The following is a 22,345-nucleotide window of genomic DNA, read 5'->3' as shown; positions in this document are numbered from 1 at the left end:
TCGGGAAAATATATTCATTAGAATATTTTATAAAACACTGCTTCCACTTTCAGTATTTTTATTTTAATTACCTTCTTTCAGTCAGATTTGTATTGTGAAAAAGAAATATTTTATCATGAAAGTATTTAAATGTATAACTATTCTGACATCGTTTTACTTTTTCTAAAAATATTATCATAAACATGCTAGTAATATAAATCTAATATATTTAATAATCTGTCATTCCAATGAATATTTCATGAATTTTTGTCTTTTTTGCCAATTACTATATGGATTCAATTAGGAGATTTTTGAAGTTTTGAAATTAGGAATTTATTGGTAGCAAGTTGTCAACTTTCTCTTCAGATAGGGCTGTGAATGTAATGTTATTTTGGTTGAAGCAGAATGCAGGTTTGACAAGCAGTGAAGAGACTTTGTATTTTTAAATTAGTTTTATTCTCTCTCTACCACCATCCAGGAAAGCTTAATTATTTACAAGATGACGCAGTGCGGCACAAAAGCAGAAGTAAGAAAGAAGAGCGAAACAAATGATCACTAGTCTTATATAACATAGGATTTCCGGCCACACGCCAATTGAATACACGTGGTGACCTTTAACACCTTTTCAAGGGCACCGAAGGGATCACTTTCATTTGAGACATAGTACTGATGGTGCATTAGTTTTACAGAGGAATTAATTAAACTGAAAGTGGAATTGGATCATGAAATAAGATATTATTTTCTAAATTAATATAAAATCTTGGAAATTAATTAAATTGAAATTAGTATTAAAATATCATCACACACACACACACACACACACACACACACACACACACACACACACACACACACACACACACACACACACACACACACACACACACACACACACACACACACACACACACACACATATATATATATATATATTCAATTTTTTTCTTTTCCGCTTGAAAATTGGAAAAATCAGAGATGCATTCCTTTTGTAGCAAATTCTTCAATTTTAAAATTGTTATTCTTGCAGTACAAATATATATTTAAAAAACTCCTCTGCCTATTTACGTTTAAATTCTTCCAGGAAACCTATGGAATTCTAAGAAATTTAATATTTTTATTCGCTATTCATTCGTACTCATTATTATTAATTTTATTTAACTGTTAAATTTAGAGGTTTTACAGATTTGTAATAAGAGATTTCATTTTTTATTGAAAAAAGAAATTCTTGTTGGAGATGAAATTGTTTAAAAAGATAAAAGATCTTTTTGTAAAAAATCATAGGATAATCAAATTTTTTAAATTGATACTGGAAAATTAATCAGCCGGTTTGAAATCTCAAAGCACATAGTTAAAATTTAGCTATTGTGAGCCTAATTTACTATAGAATGCGTTTTACTTGATTCAATTATTTGATTTGTTTGCATGCTTTTTTTTAGTTTTTTTTTTTAAATTATTTTTTTATTTTTCAAACTCGTTTCACTTTAGATTCCTTATTGCATCATTTCATTTCTTAACTTCATTACAGAATAAATAAATAAATAAAAAAATCACAAAAAACATTTCAAAGAATAAAAGTTTTTAGTTGTGATCGCATTGTTACATTAATATGGCATGTACTGTTATATATATATGACAAAGATTATTCACATCAATTAAAATAAAAGATCTAATAATTCAAAATTTTTTTATACATTTATTTATTTTTATTATCGAAAAGAATATGTGGAAAGTCAATTTAACATTAAAGTAGAAAAAAGATCATTTCAGGAAGAAGAAATCAGGAAAATTAGGAAGATGAAATCATGATTTTAATTTATATATTAATTTATTTAAAACATGATTTGTTGATGATTATGTCATAAAATATTTCTGACCAGTGTATATCAATATAGTTTATACCACTAGATGGCAGCATGAGGATTTCATTCAATCACCATACCAAATAATGGTTTCATTACCAACCAATAAAAATCATCATTTGACTGAAAGAAAAAAATATGTATATGTATATACATGCAAATATCCTTTTTCATCACGTGACGCACATATTCAACAATTCGCAATCGTTCGTAATTAATTTATTTTTAGGAATTAACAATATACTTAAATTTTAATAACGGAAACTATTATAAGGAAATTGTTTCTATCATAAAATTTTTACCTGCTTTCTTCAGAAGAAAGAGAAACTTGTGGTTTTTATTAGAATTTCACAAACGCATTTTTTATAGAAGAAATTTCGTAAGAATATCGAATTCGTTCGCGGAAAGAATATCGAAGAATAAAGGAAGGGAATGATAAAAATAGTTTATTCAAAAGACGAAATTAGTACCCATCTAGTAAAGAAACTTATTTTTTAAATCATTATTTACCACACATATGCAACACACATGGTGGAAAAAAAATTAACGCACATAAAATAATTTACATCTAAAAAAATATTTAAATTATTATTTCTCATTCATTTATAAATTGGAGCAACCCTTTTTTGGTTTTTGAGTTGAAATAAATTTCTTACTTATCAACCCATTTATTAAACTAAATTTTGAATTTATATTTTATACTTAATTTTCCATTATAGATCGAAAATAATGATGAAATAAAAAATATGATCAAAGACAAAAGTTTAATGAGCCTTTAGCAATAACAAAAAGATTTAAAATTTTTAATCGACGTAAAAAAGCCGTCTTTATAGATATTTAAGGAAATAAAATAGATTTTTAATGAAGAATAAAATTGATCCACAATGAAATAATTAAAATGCAAAATGACTTCTCAGAAATTGCAGATTTTTAAGATAATTGCATAAAGATCACTAAAAGGTGCCTCTACATAAACAATACAGTGTCTTTGATTGGACTTTTTTGGTCAGTTGAATGAATGACTCAGGAACCTGCATGTAAGATATTATGTATGAATTTACTGTTTAAACAGTCAAACTCGAATGCACATAAAACGCTTGCCTTGTTTTTCTTTCCTGAAATATTTTGTTCTTTAAGATAATTTAGAACAGAGGTTTAGGTTTTTAGGTTTAGTTATATTAACGTCCCGTTTGAAGCAACACTTGGGCTATTTTGGGACGGACCTCGTTATTTTGAACCGCGGTCAGATGACGATGACGACACCTGAGCTGGCATAATTTCCTTCTTAATCAAGAATTATTGTTCGTTTAATTCTAATGTTTTAAATTTCATTTAAATTTATTCTTATTTTTCATATATAATGGAAACAGTACAATGGAGTTTGTATAAAACAGAATTTTTTATACCTGAAAAAAATTCATTCGCTAGTACAATAAAAATGCTTATATAATAATAATAATAAATTAAGAGAAAGAACAAAGGTATCTTCTTAATAAATGAGCAGGAGTGGGTTTCCCGAAACGTTCTCGCGCATTCTCTAATTAATATACTTGTGTATTATTAACCTTATGCCATTGGCGAACAGTAGTCACAAAAGAGCTTACTAGGGACGATCTAAGGCGATTTATCGTTAGAATGTGGTTAATAGGCAAGTATAGGAAAATCATTTGTGTGGGACGGGATAAGCTGGTTGGTAGAGCGTTGGATTCGCGTTCCTTATTTTGCGAGTTCGACACCCGTCGGCCGAAGATTCCACGCGTGCTTGGTGGCTGACGCGCGTTAAATCTATCGTGGTCACAAAGTCCTCCATGTCGAGAGCAATACCACTGCGGGTACTGGATCAGAGGTGATTGTTCTCTGATTCAGGTCTAAATTACGATCTGTGGGTGAGTGAATGAAATGCGTGAATAAAGTCCGCCCCGTAAAAAGGGTTTTGACGTGTGTGTAGCTAAGTCGTTCTCTTGGCCCTAGATGGCGCTACTATAAAAACAAGAGGCGCTCCTCCACCGGCTTAAAATCGCTGTCCTCGTTACAGCGGGCTTGTCCATGGCAAGTGCCATAAGAAAAATCAGCAACAGAACTGGTATTTTACGAGTATGTAACCTCAGTATAACTAGCGAGAGATCTTAAACAATTAATGATCCAAAAACGGCACGATGGAATTTAAAAATTCATGATCCTTTTGGCATGTTTTACGGAACATTGAAAAATGTTTTCAAGCTCAATTCCCTATTAGCACAAAATGCCCAACGACATTGTTACTATATTTTCACAATATTGTCCAGAATTCAGAATAACGATGAACATCGTGGAGAACACCGAACGATACCTAGTGCTAATAAGGTTAACATAAGGTTAATTATCAAGATTTATCGATTAAAAATGCATCTGATTTTCTGTTGTTTGTGAAAGAAACTTTCATTTTTTTTCAATTCGAAATCTGAAAGTTCCCTTTTTCCCAAACTTTTCAAAATTTAACTGTCTATATATTTTCTTCCAAATTCATTGAGAGAAATAATATTTTTATGCTAATACATTCAAAACTTTAATTTTCAAAATGGAGATTTGGTATCAAAGAGAACAAATCTCAAAATAAAAATTACCAAAATTTAAATTACATTTTCACAATAAAAGTCAATTCTTATAAAACCATTTTAAAATTTTCAGAATTTTCAACTAAAAAAGAAATAAAGCGCCTATCGTAAAGAATAAAATCGCGCATCAGGAAAAAGGTTTTCTTTCCAATGCAAGTATTCACATTAAAGTCTTTCGTAGGAATGTAGAAACATTTGATCAAGATTGCAAATTATTCTTGATCAAGATTGCAAAAATTCTGGTTATATCCAGAAAACCTTTTATTCTAATTTTAATGGCATCAAGAACCAAAGAAATTTTTTGTAAAATGTTCAACTATATAATGCTTAGTAAAAAAAAAAATGTAGTTTTTTAGAAAGATTTTATTTAATTTCAAATATTTCATATTAGTAAAAATGCATTTTAGTTGTAAAATTTTTTTTTTTACTCCCTTCCTAATGCGCTAGACCACCAATATTCAGACAATTATTATTCTCAATAGAAAGACAAAATTTTATAACTTAATTATTAATGAATACATTAAATTAACTAAATAGTAATTTTATGCAAGTGGCGCCATCTCAAAGTTATTTAGGAAACTTTTATTGTTTAGGTTCCGTAATATTTATAATAAAGAATGAATAAACGATTTAAACACAGAAAATATTGACAATAAGAAGATTTTAAACATCCTTTGAGTGAAGTGCTGAAAGTAACAAAATAATGTATTCTTTTTCGAATATCAAGCGAAATTATAAAGGAACAATAAATATAGAAAGGGAAAAAATTCTTAGAAATTTATCATAATTCAAATTTATATAAATTCAATAAACATACAATAATAAAATAAGGGATAAATTGTAGGGGATAAATTGTAAAATAAATAAATAAAATAAAAATAATAAAATAAAAATAGATAAATTGTAAGGGATAAATTGTAAATTGTAATAAACAATTTACAATTTATCCCTTATATTTCTATGCATTTATTAAATGTTTTATTTTGACATCAGTAATTTTGGTAGTTGATTTAAGTATGGTTTTTAAAAATATTACGGATATTTAAGATATTTATTCCTACAATATGAATATTACTATATAAACAAGAATTTTTATGAATAATATCAAATAAATGGACTAAGCAAGTTTTAAATATTTATTTTTATAAATCTATAATATTATGGAAAGGTAATTTTTTTCAAAATGCAATTTAAATACAATAATAAAGCCAGGTCCACGATGTTGCAAAATCAGTGTGTTTGGATTCAAATTCTATATAAGGATTTGGTGGTTCATATGATATTTGGTGGTTTTATTTTCGTTCCTCAGATGATTCGAAAATACCAACGACGTTATCTTGTTGATTCAAGATGCCGAGTAACATTACTGAAATAACATGAAGATGAGGTACAACATTAAGAATATCGAATAACATTGTGGTTGTATCTTACAATGTTCTGGGCGAATTAGGTGATCTAGATGAATATCTTATTTACTAGAAATTTACAAAATAAAATCGGCTTTCTTCAAAAAAATTCTTTTTGTATATTTTATCTCTATTAAATGTATTTCTATATATTATTGTCGAAAGAGCAATTCATCTCAGTAAATTTGAAATTTACTATGAAAATAACTTTACTTGTCTAAAAGAATAATTTTTCTTTGCTCTTTCTCTTTATGTCCATAGCTTCGTATTTTTTATAATTAGAGGCGTACTCCTCTTAAATCAACAGGTCTCAAATCTTCACATTTCTTTTTTACTTTCTCGTCAGCAAAGTATACAAAGTGGAAGTATTTTAATCATGGACAATTTCAGCCTTTTGATGGATCTTATGTTACAAACCCTCCATAGTGAAAAAAATACATTTTCGGAATGTTGATTGCCTGTGCCTTTCAGCTAGACGGATGAAATTTAGAACATGGTTTTCGTAGATTTTATCAAATTTTGAAACAAAACCATTCTCAGGAAGTCAGCCTGTATTGTAATTAATTAACACTCTGATTACAAAAGCATGAAATTGATAAATTGATTTATAATTTTGTATGTCTATTAAGCAATTGATGTTTATCATGAGTTTAAACTTATCTATCGAATTGTTTATTTGTTTTTCTCTACCATAAGGCATAGGTATTATGATAGAGAAAAACAGATAGACAATTTTAACTTTAAAGCTTATAATGAAATAGCGAAATACTTTTAATTGGCATGTATTTAAAATATTCGCCTATGAGTCTCAATAAATTTCCATTCAAGCGAATTTTTACTTTATGAAATGTTTTAATCGTTTCGCTCAAAGATATGTTGTATATAATTGAAATAAGATTTTTAGAATTGATGGATCGTTGATTTCTTTGTCAATATTCCTTTTTATGTTAACCCATTTTTACTTACTCATTTCAATCATCGAATAAATATTGCTAAAATAATTGTATGTTTGATATGTTTACTAAAAATATATTCATATTTTTGAATTTCTATTAATATTTCAGTTTTTATTTGTTATCGTTAAAGCATACAAAAAAGAAAAATTAACACAAATGAAGTCACACTTCTTTATTGAGTTATTCAACAAACAGCTGCAAGATTTTTCAGTTTTTTGATACAATAACTGACATTATATGCGACATTAGAGAAAGTGGCGTCGAATAACAATTCACTTGCAAGATGTTGAAAAAATTAAAATCCGAAATGACTTCGTAAGAAATTGCAGTTGTTAAGATGAGGACCAGTGCCATAAATGCCTGTTTTAAACGTTGTATCTAAGTAAATTAAATCATGAGTGTCGTTGGAGTATTTCGGCCAGTTAAAGGTAGGATACCTGCAAATAAAAAAAGTATTAATTCAATTTCTAAGTAATTACATTTGAGTGCTTGTTTTATATTTTTGCCTCCTGTATACAAAAAGGAGAGAAAAAGTAGTAATCATCGAAAATTTCAACCTAGAGTTTTTACTGTATCTCCATATTTCAGATACTATACCATAAATACCGTTTAAGAAGCTATGTTTATCTATCTATTGTTCCATATGTCACTGTATCTGTCTCAGAACGTGACAAATCAAAGACGCAACAAGACAAATGTATTTAGTCGTACAGTAGACTCCCGATTATCCGCGCCTGCCGCATTAAGTTTTTTTTTTTTTTTTTTTTCTACCAAGCAAAGAGAAAATGCTTCCAAAGCAAGAAGCAAACACAAATGACTGATTTCTTCAAAAAGGTGTAGTTTTACAGTTATGCTTTTGTAATTGCATAATACATTACAATATTAAAACAATGCATATGTATTAATTTTTCTGTGTATCCTTGACGCCTCTCGTAAATACAAAGCACTTTTCTGTTTTCATTAACAAAATGCATTTTAGGTTAGTTTTGAATGATATACTAAAATATTAAGCGTTAGTTAAACATTTCCTGCTGTTTATTTTACGTTTTATTGTACATAAAACGATTTTTCAAAGTTGGAATGACTGTTTTCTCTTTTGCTATACCCGTTTTTAGCTTTTTTCGGATTATCCGCGATTTTTGTTATCCGCGGCTGCCACGCCACCCAATTCCGCGGAAAATCGGGAGTGTACTGTATTCGTATTTAGTCTTTAAACAAAAAATGTAATTCCTTATAAAATTTTTGTCAAATTAATCAAAGGAAGCGACAGGCGTTTATGTGCAAATTGATGCATATCTGCAGTATTATTCCCCTGATGAGTTAGTCTTATAATAAAGAAGAGATATTTACAGATAATTTTGATAGATGCCTATATGCCAGCTAAGTGAACCCCGAATTTGGTAACATACTTAGTAAACATTTGGAAACTTGGTGATGAATTGACTACAAAAATAAAGATTCTAAAATAACAAGAATTATAGTAATATCTCTATTAAGAGCCAAGATACAGAGATTCTTCTAGAAATTTCAATTCACTGTCATAGAAACTACATAAGTGAAGGTGCTAAAACGAGTAAAAACAATTCTCTCTTTGGAGTGTTTTCATTTCTACTTTGAGAGCTTATGATATATTCTCTTTGCTTTTATAAGTCTTTACAACTATGGTTGTTTGTGTAACCTCGGTTATGTTTATTCCAACCTATATTTCATATTTTTTTATGGAATAAAGAGCCGTTTTCCATTTTCCAGTTTGTTGGATTTCATCTTACAACCACCAACGCATATTTCTTACTTTAACAATATAAGACTAGAATTAAGAAAAATGATAAATTAAATGAAGGAAATTTAATTGGGGGATTTTAACAAATGTATCTTGTTTTGAATCATCTTGAACAACAGAAAGAGAGACAAGATGTATATTCTATTCTCTTTACTGTTAAGAAAATTCTTCTTCTCTAATCAAAATTATATCATAAATGTATACTAAAAATTAGAAGGATACAAGAAATTAAAGTATACACTCTCTCTCGTTTTTGTCGACTTAAAGAATGAACTTAAAGAGAGAAAATTACAAATGTTTTTTAGGAGTATTCAAATTGTTGTTTAACATTAAATTTTCATTGATAATCTCCTAAACAAATTATTGATAGCAAAGTTTCTTCTTCTCAGTAAGGAACGAAAAAAAAATATTGTTGAAAGGATATTATAAAAGAGGCAAAATGCTTGACATATCGCTTCTCTTTTTTCTATTTAGAGAAGTATGAACTATCCGATGGTTTGAAGCCAAAATTCATCTGCTCAATTTCGTACAGTTAGTAGCAAAAATATTTTATTATAATGATAAACATCGGATAAGATCATGGAATGGTGCTCATTTCGAATATTTTATAAAGCAGGTAAAATGTGGCATGCACTTCAGAGTTTGATAAATACAGTTTTAAACGATATTTTAAAAAAGAAAATTACAAGCAACACAATAATCCATTGAGCTTTGTTGCACTCAAACATCTCGCTTAAGATATGTGGATAAAATAATTTGAAAATCAGTGTACCAAATCTTTTGTAATTGCGACAAGAATCCTTAAAGAAATCTTGAGTTTAACCACTTCCCCCAACAGAATTTTATCGTTTTAATTAATTACATGATATCGTATATAATCTGTTTACAATTTGTTTACATATTTCATTCCAATGAAATGATAAATCATTCACAACCAATGATGGTTAAAGATTACTAAATTTTCTTCATACAGTTCTTATGAAAAATGTATAAAATGTCTCCAAGTAATTTTTCGAATTATTTTTTTGGTCGTAATATCACAATAGCTAATTCCAGTTTGAATGTATAATGATTACTTACCCATATTTAGCGAAATTTGTCCAAATTTCAATCATATTCCTGCTGAGTGTTACTTCATCAAGCTGGTAAAGTTCAGGCTTCCGAATAGGTTCTCCAAATACAAATTGTACTTCATCAAAGTGTGTCGTCCCCATCCATGGAGCCCACACACTGTTACTAGGTCTATGGAGGAAAAAGTAAAAATAGGTATCATCATATGTTCCTGCGTATCTCTCGGCAAAGTAGACAGTTGCACATAAAAGAGTCGTGTCTCCAACTGCAGTGTAGAGTTGACTCCTGATTTCCCCATAATCATTATTTGGCACATCCGCGAAATAATACTGAAAAACTCCTTCAATATTGTTATAGGTGCTGAAGAATTTGTGGATCACCTGATCTGCATAGGTCTTGTTGACATAGGTGTCTTTCTGTCCAAAGAATCCAAATGTTTTGGGATCGGATGTGGTGATAAAGAAGGACCCTTCATCCCGGTTGTTGCCAATGAAGAGGGGGACATTGTGAAAGTTGCCATTACGGATATCATCTAAAGTGTTTGTCGGAAAGAGATCGTCACCGAATTGAGGCCAGTAATATATAGTGGCTGTGGGATCTAAAGACCAGAGCGCAATGGCAAGATCAGTGGCATTTTGATCTAAAGAGAAAATATAAAAAAATAATTCATTAGACGATGTCAATCAGTTAAGTGATGATTTATATTGAAAAACAATAACAATATGTTCGAATCAATGAAAGTCTAATTGTGTAAAGCGACATTTCTAATGATTATGATGCCTTCTTGGGTTCTGCTCCCTTAAAGACAATTAATTTTTCGCCAAGATGAAATTTAAGAACATACAAAGGACTGTATTGAATGCTGGTTCAGAAATTCTGCTAAACTTTGGGAGGAATCTTTCTCGGATTACGTTAACAAAGGTTTTTCTTTATCCAATTTCATTTGTAATCGAACTTATTTTTGATTAAACTGTGTCAAACAATATTTAATTTTCACAACAAACTTTAACGTAAACAATACGTTGAAGGAAACCTCCGATTTAAATTGGTATAAATTTAGCTGTCGTAACGCAAAATAAAATATAAGACCTAAGATTTAAGCGAGTCACGAGTTCATTGCTAAGCCTTGATCACTGTCCCCAAAACAACAAACCTGTAACAACCACCGATTTGTAACTACTCTCCGAAAGAGGAAAAATTTGACAGCAATTCTTATGACACGGTAGCTTGTATCTACAAAATATAGATTAGTGAAGATAAATCGAGCAGTAGACGTGAATGCATTGATTGAATCAATTCATTAACCATATGAGAAGGCCATTATATTTAGTAAAATTATGTTATATTATATATAATAGTTTATATTAGAGTAGTCACAGATTTAGGCAAGACAATTTCAAAATATTTTCGATTATATAACAAAAGCTTCACTAAACTAACCAAAGGTTTATTCTTGACTCTACGATACCATCAGTCACATTTACTGTGAATATATGAGAACATCAATGGAACTCTGTATAGTAGAATAAAAAAATACCAATGACGAAACGATTTCGTTGTATCATACCGAAGATAAAATCATAATTCTTTATTGGGTGTAGAGATCGCTGATCACTGACGGGAAGTGTTTGCATGATTAAATGTATGTGGTTGTCGTAGACAGCACAATGAAAACTATAAACTATTTGAATGCCATCGAGAACTAGTCATATACATTCATGGTATCTACATTCTTAAACGAAGATGGACTATTCATGATACGTAGCCATGAATGGGCTCATAAAATTTCAATACCATGAGTTGGAGTTACATTTCTTATTCTAGACGCCAAATTCTCAGGAACTTAATAAACATAGCATTTGTGAGATACCATGGACTTGGCGATCTATATTTTCTTAATTTACGTGAATAGATAGATACATTTGACACGATTTATTACCATTGACACAATTTATTACCGGTTGACACACATTTGACACGATTTATTACCGGACACATTAGAAAGTCATGAAATTGATTTTCGGAAATAATAGCAAAATAAATTATAGTATCTAAACATATTGTTTTACACATGAAAAGAGATCTGCGTTTTTATTTAAAATTAACGTTTTCTTTCGTTATTTGTGGGAATACTATCCCATTTAGAAGCTATTCAAGTATTGATGTCAAAGAACCAAGTAAATTTAAATAGTAGTTTGATAACAAGATATATAGTTTAATAAGAATAGTGTTTTGAGTTTTTCTCCAATCACTCTATTTTGATATGAAAGCCTCTGAAGAACCAATGAGCCCAAAGGCAGATTAGAAAGTTCATATTCCTCACGCACTTCCAATCGTCAAAGGTTAATTACTTAAATTGATTAAATTTCCCCTCAAATTTCGCTTCAAGTTCAAATGTCAGTGTTTCTGTCATAAGGGTTCTTTTGAAAGAGTCCTAATAATCGTGAAACATGGAGTTCAGTAACAAATCATCCCATTAGTATAACTTAACCTCTCAGCAGTCAGATTGATGATGACATTAAGACTTTAAATGGGATTTAATATCAAAAGTGGATGAAAAAAATAATGTATAATGAGGCAGATCAGCATTGGAACGAAGTAATTTCACTTCATTTGCTAGCCATTTTTCCCCCCGTCTATTAACGAGGAATTATTTTCTGAATAACTTCATTATTTATGAAATTGTTAAAAATTCTTTTGACAGTTTTGAAATTGGCTGAAAATTATAAAAATATTATTTAATATTGCATTTTAATTTTCTAGTTCAAGTCACGTTTTTTCAATTCAAGTTTTATTTCTCAATACTTGAGTTCGTCATAAAAACTATCATGTCCTTTTAATCCATCTTCTTCTGAATAAAATACTTATACGGATTTAACAATTTCGCCACATATTATTTAAAATGAATGAGCTTTTTATCTGCAATTTAATCTTTTTATTGCATGTAATGTAAATTAAAAAAATATTCATGGTTACTTCAAACTTATTATCTTCGAAAGTTTCTGTAATTAATTATCCGTTTTTGAAGAAATGTCATATAGATATTTTAAATTTAATATTGTTAGCTACTGGTATTATATATTTAATAAATATTTAACGTAAGTAGGATTTTATTTATTTATTTAAACAAGATTAAAAGTATTTCATTAAGAAATTACTCTGAAAAAAATATCTCCAGCTTGCTATAGCTTTTCTTAAAATACAGATTTTAATAACTTTTTCAATTTTCCATTTTAATGAATTTACTTTTAAATTCCATGTATTTTCTTACAACAAAATAAGTGAGTAAATATTTTACTTTGCTTTCAAGTCATCGAAATATAGACTGCACTCTCCTCTTCGAGCCCAGTGCACACAGGATCGCGTTTCGGTGTTTGACCTCGTGATCAATATAATTATATTATATTCTGAGATAGAATAACTTAAGAGAATAATATAAGCTTGAAACATAAGTTTTCCGATAATGAATAATGTTATTTTCTTTCTTATCTTGATTAGCAATCCATATTATTTACGTTTAGATTAAAGGAAGTTGAGTCGAGTTTGAAAGAATTTGAGTAGAATTTTAGGTTTAACGATGATAAGATTCCATGTGTTCTCTCATCTTTTCCCTCTTTCCAAATCATCAACATATAAATTGAACTTTCCTCTTCTAGTGCACACATGGTTAAATTTCTTGCTTTCTCTTATCAGCAATTAACATAATTATCTCATAAATCATGATACAATAGGATAGGGGAATAAAAAATATCTACAGAAACATTGCAAATATTGTATATTATCCCTGACAAATAGGAAAACTAATCGTTTAGTAATAGAATGATTGTAAAACACTTCTTTTAAATGGGAAAAAGTGTTACAATCATCTTATCAATATAGCAATATGCAGTCCTAACAGTAACACATATCGCGCCCATCCTAACAATACAAGCATATATTCTAATAATCAGCATAACAACGTCCTAATAATACAGTATATATCCAGCCCATAAAGAAAAGATGAACTACAAGAAATTAAAATTATTTTAACGTTGTATTACTTCGGAGGTAACCAATAACAGATATCGTATAAAAGGATAAAATAGTAAAAAAATCTACGAAGAAATTATAAATCTTCTAAATTAGCCAGACAATGTAGGAAAGCCAATCATTTAGTGGTTCAAATGTTTTATCATTTCCTATATGGGAAGAGGAATCCTAATCTTTAACATATAATAAGACGACATCGATATAATAGAATAAAATAGCAATATATATATATATAAATCTCGTAAATTATTGTTGACAATGTAGGGAAGCCAATCATTTAATGGTGGGACAGTTGTACTATTTCCTATATGGGAAAAGGAATTCTAATAGTACATTTTTACCATATTATAAGACGATATCGTATAATAGGATAAGATAGCAAAAAAATCTACGAAGAAATTATGAATCTCCTAAATTACCCAGACAATGTAGGAAGGCCAATCATTTAGTGGCGCAACAATTGTATCATTTCTTACATGGAAAGAGGAATTCTAATAGTACATCTTTACCATATAGTAGGACGAAATCGAATAATAAGATAAAACAGTAAAAAAAAAATCTGCAGAGAAATTACGAATTTTGTAAATTACCCCAGACAATGTAGGAAGTCAATCATTACAGATGCGACCATTGTGCCATTTCTGATATGGGAAGGGGGATTCCAAAAGTGCATATTTATCATATAACAGGACGATATCGTTTAATAGGATAAGCAAGTAAAAAATCTACAGAGAAATTATGAATTTCGTAAATTACCCCAGACAATGTAGAGAAGTCAATCATTATTGTTGTGACCATTGTGCCATTTCTTATATGGGAAGGGGGATTCTAAAAGTGCATCTTTACCATACAATAGGACGATATCGTATAATATGATAAGAAAGTAAAAAATCTACTGAGAAATTACGAATTTCGTAAATTACCCTAGACAGGTAATAAAGCTATAGGAATCATTTAGAGGTGCTACAATTGTACCATTTCCTACATGAGCAGGGGAATTCTAATAGTATAACATCTTTACCATACAGTAGGATGATATCGTATAATAGGATAAGGTAATAAAAAAAAACTACAGAAAAATTATGAACTTCTTAAATTATGCCAAACAGAACAAAGCTAATCATTTAGAAGTGCGACAATCGTGACGTTTCTTTTATGGGAAGAGGAATTTCTATAGTACAAAATCTTTAAAACTTTTAATGGAAAATCAGAATTGTAAAAAGTTTAAATAATTTGAAAATTGCATTACTTCTGAGGCAGCCAACAACAGATTTCGGATCGCTCTCAATCGTTTTGGTGTCAGATGCACAACCGACAATCTTTGCTATCTGTTGACTGAAATTCAGGTTATTCTGCAGTTCGGTGGGTGTGAGTAAGATGGCCGAGGCACTTTCCATGATGGCTCTGCTGAACATACCCTTGGTCAGCGGTGACACACAGAACAAGCTGACGGATATGGCTCCTGCACTTTCGCCACTCAAAGTGATGAGGTCTTTGTCGCCACCGAATGATGCTATATTAGTTCTCACCCACTGAAGCGCCATATACATATCATACATGCCTAAAAGAAACAAAAAATTTCGGTTGAAATCTACTTTAATGTGCCCTTTATATCGCCAAAAAATACCAAGTCATCGAAAAAAAAACTCATGGCTGACAAGATAAATAATATTGTTTATAGGGCTGTTAAATGAGCGACTTTGTTTACTTGTTTGGGTTACCATATTGGCGCCAATTCAAGCAGCACATTAAAGGGAAGATTCTGTTAAATTAATAATGTTCTATTTGAATTTGTTAATATGAAAATAACAAATTTTAGACATTTAGTCAAATTTAATATAAATATTTTCCTTACAAAATAAAAATAAAATTTAAGCTGCACGAGCACGTTTCGCCTTCATGGGGGAAAAATTAGCTTTTTTCAAAGTGTTGCCATCACATCGATTAAAGCTCCATTTAAAAATAAATTAAATCTTTTTGGAAATGAAATCTGCAAAAATATGATTTTCGTCACGTGTCTGTAGGAAATGAAAAAATATGAAATATTATTTTTTTCTAAAAAATAAATTCAAGAAAAATTATTTTATGATCTTTTACACTATCTTTATTATTAATCCAATAAATCAGTTTTATTTTAAGGCAAGTTTTGTTTAATATGAACAGGATATTCATTCAAATCAGGGCCACACTGCTAATTTGTAAACCTTTAGTAATAGACACAGATCTGCTAAAATGGTCTAAATGGAAAATGATTATATTTTATGTAACTTGATCCAATAAATACTCTAATATATAACGAATTTTTGATTTTACATAAAGCTTCTGCTGTGGAAATCACGTTTAACAAAATGTTCTTGAAAGACTAATATTTTAAATAAAAAGAGTTAATTTCCAATCAACTAAATCAATCACTTAAACTGACTGATTTATGAAAGTTTGAATATCACTATTCAATAAAAAAGGATAATTTTAGATTTTTCATCGATCGTTTCAAAGAAAATACGCCAATCAGAGAGCAGGTTTCTCAAGATTAATTGGACTAAAATTATGAAAATGTTGAGTTTTTCTAAATTTTTAACATTCAAAACTTCATAAATCAGTCTTAGTTGATCGTTGAAAATAGGAACATTCATTCATTTATTTAAAATTTGGTGTGTCCAGAATATTTCTCAGAATATGATACGTTACTGCATTAAATTTAGACTTCATAATTTTTGAAATATATTTATAGGCCGGAACAAAATATTATTTTGGATTTCATTTCAATCCCTTTGAAAGCAAAACTAAAAACTGAATTTTATGCTGAATCTGAGAAATTTTTGTTGAATTATTCTTTGAGATATTACATAAATTATGAAAAATATTTTATAATTCACATAAGACTTAAATACCGAGTGATTCTGTCTGCAGTACTCATATTCAATAATAATAATAATAAATAAATAACAATAAAAATGATAAATAAAATAAAACGCTTGGTTTCATTAAAAAATATCTTTATATTAATTGCAATCTCAGCATTTCCACTTTAAATTAAAGTTGACGTTTTACCAGAAATGGCAACAAATTAGGAAAATGTATATAGTAAACGATCTAAACAACAGTATAAATTTGGTATGACTATCAAAATTTGAAGATTAAAAATTTTTGTTTGAGAAGCTATTAAGAGACAAGTTACTGAAAATATTTAATTGAAAATTGTAGCGAGTGGTAATACTGGTGAACCGGCTGGTCGCCAAAGGCGGCTAGTAATATAATATAATAAAAATCTGTAACCATAAAAATAAACGCTCTAAATTGCGAAAAACGCGGGATGCAATAGAAGATGAACTATTTGCCAATCTTGGGAAAGGCAGCTGGAGGATTAATAATTCAGTAATTTACGGAATAATGTAGGTAGAGAGGTAAAAATTGACACACATGCTTTAAATAACATGGGACTTTTTTGAACCACCCGTACAAAAAAGTACAAAAAAAAAAAGGCTAGAAGATGGCGCTTCATATGGTTCAATAGAGATAATTACCATAGCAATTGATTAGCAAAGACAGTTCTTTATAACAAAGGCTCAACATTTCGGCCGTCATTCGCCTATAATCCACTGCGTCATGATCATTACGGGGCCTATCATTTAAACAATCCGTGGCCTCGAATTTTGCTATCATTTTCTTTATTTATCAATGGACATTTATCTATCTGAAATCCTTCTTATGGCAATAGGATCGTAACGCTGCTGTAGCAGATTCTCCATTATGATAGTACAGCTTATTAACAGTGCTTTTTCTGGAAAAGTCAACATGGAGCGATTGCTGGTGCATTTGATTCTCTCTCTCGCTACAGCCCATTTCATGCGGCGTCACTGATTTTTTGCAGTCCACCGCCATATGTTGGTCCTTTTTTGAGTTTTACAAAACCTCTTGTTATTTCTAGCATGTGTGTCAATTTTTACACCTCTACCAAAACAATTCAGTGAATTATTGAATGTTCAAATGTTAACGGGCTTCTGAATCACCCATTATATGTATAACCATTAACAATTTAAAACATACAACAATACAACTGTAACATAAACATATATAACATCTTATCTTTCGAAATGGGCAAAAAGACATAACAAAATGTAAAAATTGAATAAAGACAAGTCAAGCATCCCCGTAGAGGCTTAAGAACCTTAATATTAAATCGTCATTAAAAGCTATTTTGAAATACTACTTATAAAATCATTAGAAATCTGCAATACTGATTTCCTGCATATCTAATCCCATAATATGGAAAAGAATTCTACAGATTTTCTAATAGGTTAACGACTCCCGGCCTGGCAACAAATCTGGTAACTATCTGGCACTTTGCGACGTCCCTTGGTCACTTCGAAAGGCACATATTTTATCATAACTTTATTGGAAATTAAAATGAATTTTATCTAAAAGTTTTTATACCAGAAGAAGCGTATACACGACAGGGAAATAATATAACGAATTCTGTGCTAAGAGTCTTGATCGTGAAGTGATCTCACCAGTTGTTTAACGCTGAGAAGTTGTGCTGTTTTGTTATTCAATTAACGATTTGTTGTTGGTCTGTATATTATTGATTTTTATAAATCGATCCTCTATATATTTTGGCTGTATTTTACTACCGGTGTTTCATGCTGTCTTGTAGTATAAAGCTTCATTTTCCATTATCAAGCTTGTTGAATTTCTCACACTATATCCGTTATATGAATTTTGAAAATAATACAAAGAAAATCAATACAAAAACTTAAAAACATCAGTGTACATGAAATGACTATATCTACCAAAAGTTACTCTATGGAACCAGAATATGAATTCTATCGTGAAAAAGCGTAAAATACAAAAAAAAAATTAAAATTATTTGACTTAAATCATTTTTTTCAATAAAATTAAATGGTTGTTACTTTTTTTCACTTAAAATTCAAGAATGTGCGTTGAACCATGTTTGAAAATAACTCCAATCACCAATGTTCAATTTTCGAGTTTATTTCCTTGAACAAAATTTTCATAAATAATTATAATTAAGTATCTCAAAATTTCGATACAGCACTAAATCTGCCATTTCTCTTATTTATTTCCATAATGAATTACAGGGTTTAGGAAACTAATCAAACAGAAATTCAGATAGATATATCTAGAGGAGATAATCGTCTAGGACTTACATTTTTCAAAAGATCCAGATCATTTTCAATTTTTATCGCATATCTATACTTATATAAAGCTCAATGTCTGTGTGTGTGTGTTTTGGCGCTCTACAGGCCAGACGGTTCGACCTACAGCTACCAAATTTGGCACATGCATACCTTGAAGGTTCGGAATGTGCACCTGGGGTCCCTTTTTTAATTTTTAATTAGAATTTTAATTATTAATTAAAAACTAATTTTCCCGCCAAAAAATCTTCTATTTTCCCCACCGCCAAATGAGTAAGGCTTCAGTTTTTTTCCCACGCTAAAGAGGATAGGCTTAAGAAATTTTCGGCAGATTATTTCAAAGGATTCTGTTTATTTTCTTAAGGTTTGATGCATTTAAAGTTAAACATTGTTAATGAATCGATCTTTCAGATTCATTCTGAAGTACTTTTGAATTAAAATAAAACAGAACAAAGGAAATTAAAATTTTTTTATCTGCATAGCGTTACCCCAACTGGCGTAGAAAATTCACGCATTTGCGTTACCATAATTGGCGCTGAAAATTCACGCATGCGCATTGTGTTCTGATCGTTGACAACGGATACGGACTTAAGTTTGAAGGTTTAATATGTTTTCGACAGATTATTTCAAATGATTCTGTCTATTTTTTTAGTGTTTGATGCATTTAAAACTAAACATTGTTAATTAATTGATCTGTTCATGACAAATCTGAAAAAATTTTGTTGAAAACTTCTTGAGATATTATATAAATTAAGAAAAATATTCTTTAGTGCCCATAAAGTTTAAACGCTCAGTGACTCTGTTATCAGTAATCATATTATAAAAAAATGCTTTGTTTCAGTAAAAAATATTATTATATTAATTGCAGATTAATTCTTTCCACTTTAATTTAAAGCATAAATTCTACAGAAGCTAATAGAAAATTAGAGAAATACATATTACGTTATGACTGAATGCCTTTATAATATTATGAATGAATTATATGACTATTAAAATTTGAAGTCTTAAAATATTTTAATAAAGAAGCAATTAAAATGGGAGTTCTATAAAATATTTAATTATTAAAATTTTTTACGTGCATTAAGATTGGCGAACCGGCTGGTCCCCAAAGCCGGCTAGTTATCCATAAAACTCATAAAATAATGAATTTTTAATCAATAAGAGGGCTCATAAAACAATTGATAGCAGAAAAAATCTTTTCAAGAATTCTTTAGAAATTTAAAATATATTAACTCGTGCTATTCATAAAGAAGAATGTGCGTTTGCATGTGAGTTCGTGATTAAGTGTTAGCGCACTTTAGGATAGTAAAGTGTTAGCGCACTTTAGGATAGTAAAGTGTTAGCGCACTTTAGGATAGACCATTTGACGTAAGGAACTAAATTTGGCGCACATATACTTTGCGTATCGTGAAGCATTTGTTAATCTTTTAATAAAAAAAATTAAGTAAGTTTTTGGCAATATCCTGTAAAATATGATAGCATCAAACGTATTTAAATCATTTTAAAGTATTAGACAAATACCTTTTTAGTTAATTGAGCTTAATTTTTGTACAGTTCTTTTCTTTAAATTTTGACGACCTTTTACTTTCTTGTATAAGAAGTATAGGAAAGAAAGGAAGAAAGCTCTATGGATAAAATTTGGTGCACATATTTAACATCTATAGTGTAGACATCTATTAAATTTTGAGTCAAATCCATCAAAAAGTTGACAGTCCAACTAAAAGTATTTTCAGAAACATAAAAACGCGATAACTCAAAATTACAATCCCTTATATAAATCAAATAGGATATGGGATTTTGTGATTACAAGTATAACTTGGGTCAAAGCTTTATTTTACAAGGCACTAGAGAATAACAAGTACAAAATAATAATCTTTTGAAAAAAACTTAACATTTTTACTAAGTGTATCATGTGAGCCTCGGCGATATTTTTGGCAATTAATACTTGGTATTTTGCAATAGATACCCGGAAGTTGAATTCATGTTTTAAACGCGGTGAACCCGATTGAAATTAAAATTCGTCACAAAGCTACAATTGTAGTCACAAAATCACAAACCAAATTTTATAATTTTTTTATTACTTACGTTTTTTAACTATCGCGTTTACATGCTTATGAAAGTATAGACCAACAAAAAGGCACATTCGTGGGGAATTTGGTTGTACGATGTCAGGTATTTACATTTTGGATGTTAATATGTATAAATTTTATTAATCTAGCTTTTATCATACTGTAGTTATGTTAAATTCTATTTGAATACCAGAACAAATAAACTTTCTCCAAATTGATTTGGTCAAAATTTGATAGAAACGAAAGTCTTAATGTAAAAACTATATACCAAATTTCTGGTAAGCAGTTAAGGTCTGCTTTAAAGCAGTTTAAACTTATCTTTGTCAGAGACAAATGTCTTTCAAATTCCTTGAGACCAAATCATAGAGATTCATCGAAATCTGCAGTTTGATGTGCTTTTTTAAGATTACATTGCTTTCTCTATACGAAAAAAGTTTTAAAAAAAAGTTAATAAAATAAAAAATAAAAATATCTGAAATAAATCATTAATATGTTAAAAATCTGTTGAAATGCAAAACTAATTGTTAAATCTAATCCACAAAATACCTATTAGCGGCTCGAAGTGAGCAGTGGACTGCACTTTTGCTTCACTTCTTTATTTACAACTCTATATACTCCTTTTACGGAGAGTAATTCATATAATACATGGCTAATTGCGGTATTGCATTGTGGTTGGCTTTGTTAAGCCTTACAAACTGAAGTTTATAGCTTTTGCGGTGACTGGGGAGCCGATGCGGGTCAACGTTCAAATGAACCCCTGAAAGACTTGACCGGAAGGGCGGGTAAAGGGGTTGCCGTCATTTTAAGATTGCCAAGTTTGGCGTTAAGCTACAGTCGCGTGAACACCTATAATTGTCAAAAGTGAAAAAACTATACAAAAAGGAAAAATTGAGAGCAAATTTTAAATGAATTTGCATCTTCAATCTATTGAAAGAGAGACGGTTAATTTAAATTCAAATAGATCAGCTGTATAGAAAAAAGAAGGCTATAATGCTTATAAAATCATTTAGCTGTAAGCCGAAAAATGATTGTAAAAGACAAACACAAAAAAACTTTTGGTAATTACCTACTTTAAAAGTAGAGCTACTTGGAAGTGAAAACGGGAGTAAAAATTATGACAAACTGAGCATATTTCTGATGTCGGCACTTTTTATAAGTATATAAAACATTTATGTAGGCATTTTTGATTAAGATGCATCATGCCATTTAATAGACAGATAAGTCGTACTCTAATAAAGCACTGTCATTTCATTATCAAGTAAGTTAAAATTTGGAATCAGCATTTTCAAAGTTTGCTATACTTATATGCATATTTAAAAATGCAGTTTTCTCCCTCAATTATTTTTACTGTTTGAAATAAGATTCAAAAAATTAGCGACAAATTTTATCTTGAAATTTTACTCACTCTTCATGAACTAGAGGTTATCAGACATTTATTTAAAATTA

At 29.6% G+C, this 22,345-nt stretch overlaps 1 protein-coding gene across 2 annotated transcripts; it reads right to left on the bottom strand.

Moving 5' to 3' along the window:
* Nucleotides 1–6,951: 6,951 nt before the first annotated feature.
* LOC129987979 (acetylcholinesterase-1-like) lies at nt 6,952–22,061 on the bottom strand. Of its 2 annotated transcripts, none has more exons than XM_056096032.1 (4): nt 21,970–22,061; nt 14,924–15,235; nt 9,655–10,285; nt 6,952–7,231 (listed from the first exon to the last, which is right to left on the bottom strand). In XM_056096032.1, the coding sequence occupies exons 2-4, from the start codon at nt 15,231–15,233 to the stop codon at nt 7,090–7,092; spliced, it is 1,083 nt and encodes a 360-aa protein (XP_055952007.1). In that variant the 5' UTR covers nt 15,234–15,235; nt 21,970–22,061; the 3' UTR covers nt 6,952–7,089. The 2 variants fall into 2 exon arrangements, with proteins under 2 accessions (XP_055952007.1, XP_055952008.1); XM_056096033.1 differs by having other exon boundaries at nt 21,966–22,028.
* Nucleotides 22,062–22,345: the final 284 nt, after the last annotated feature.

The sequence above is a fragment of the Argiope bruennichi genome, chromosome 10, assembly GCF_947563725.1.
Source record: "Argiope bruennichi chromosome 10, qqArgBrue1.1, whole genome shotgun sequence".
Classification (NCBI taxonomy): Eukaryota; Metazoa; Arthropoda; class Arachnida; order Araneae; family Araneidae; genus Argiope; species Argiope bruennichi.
The sequence above is the reverse complement of the archived record's forward strand: the minus strand, read 5'-3'. Positions and strand labels throughout refer to the sequence as shown.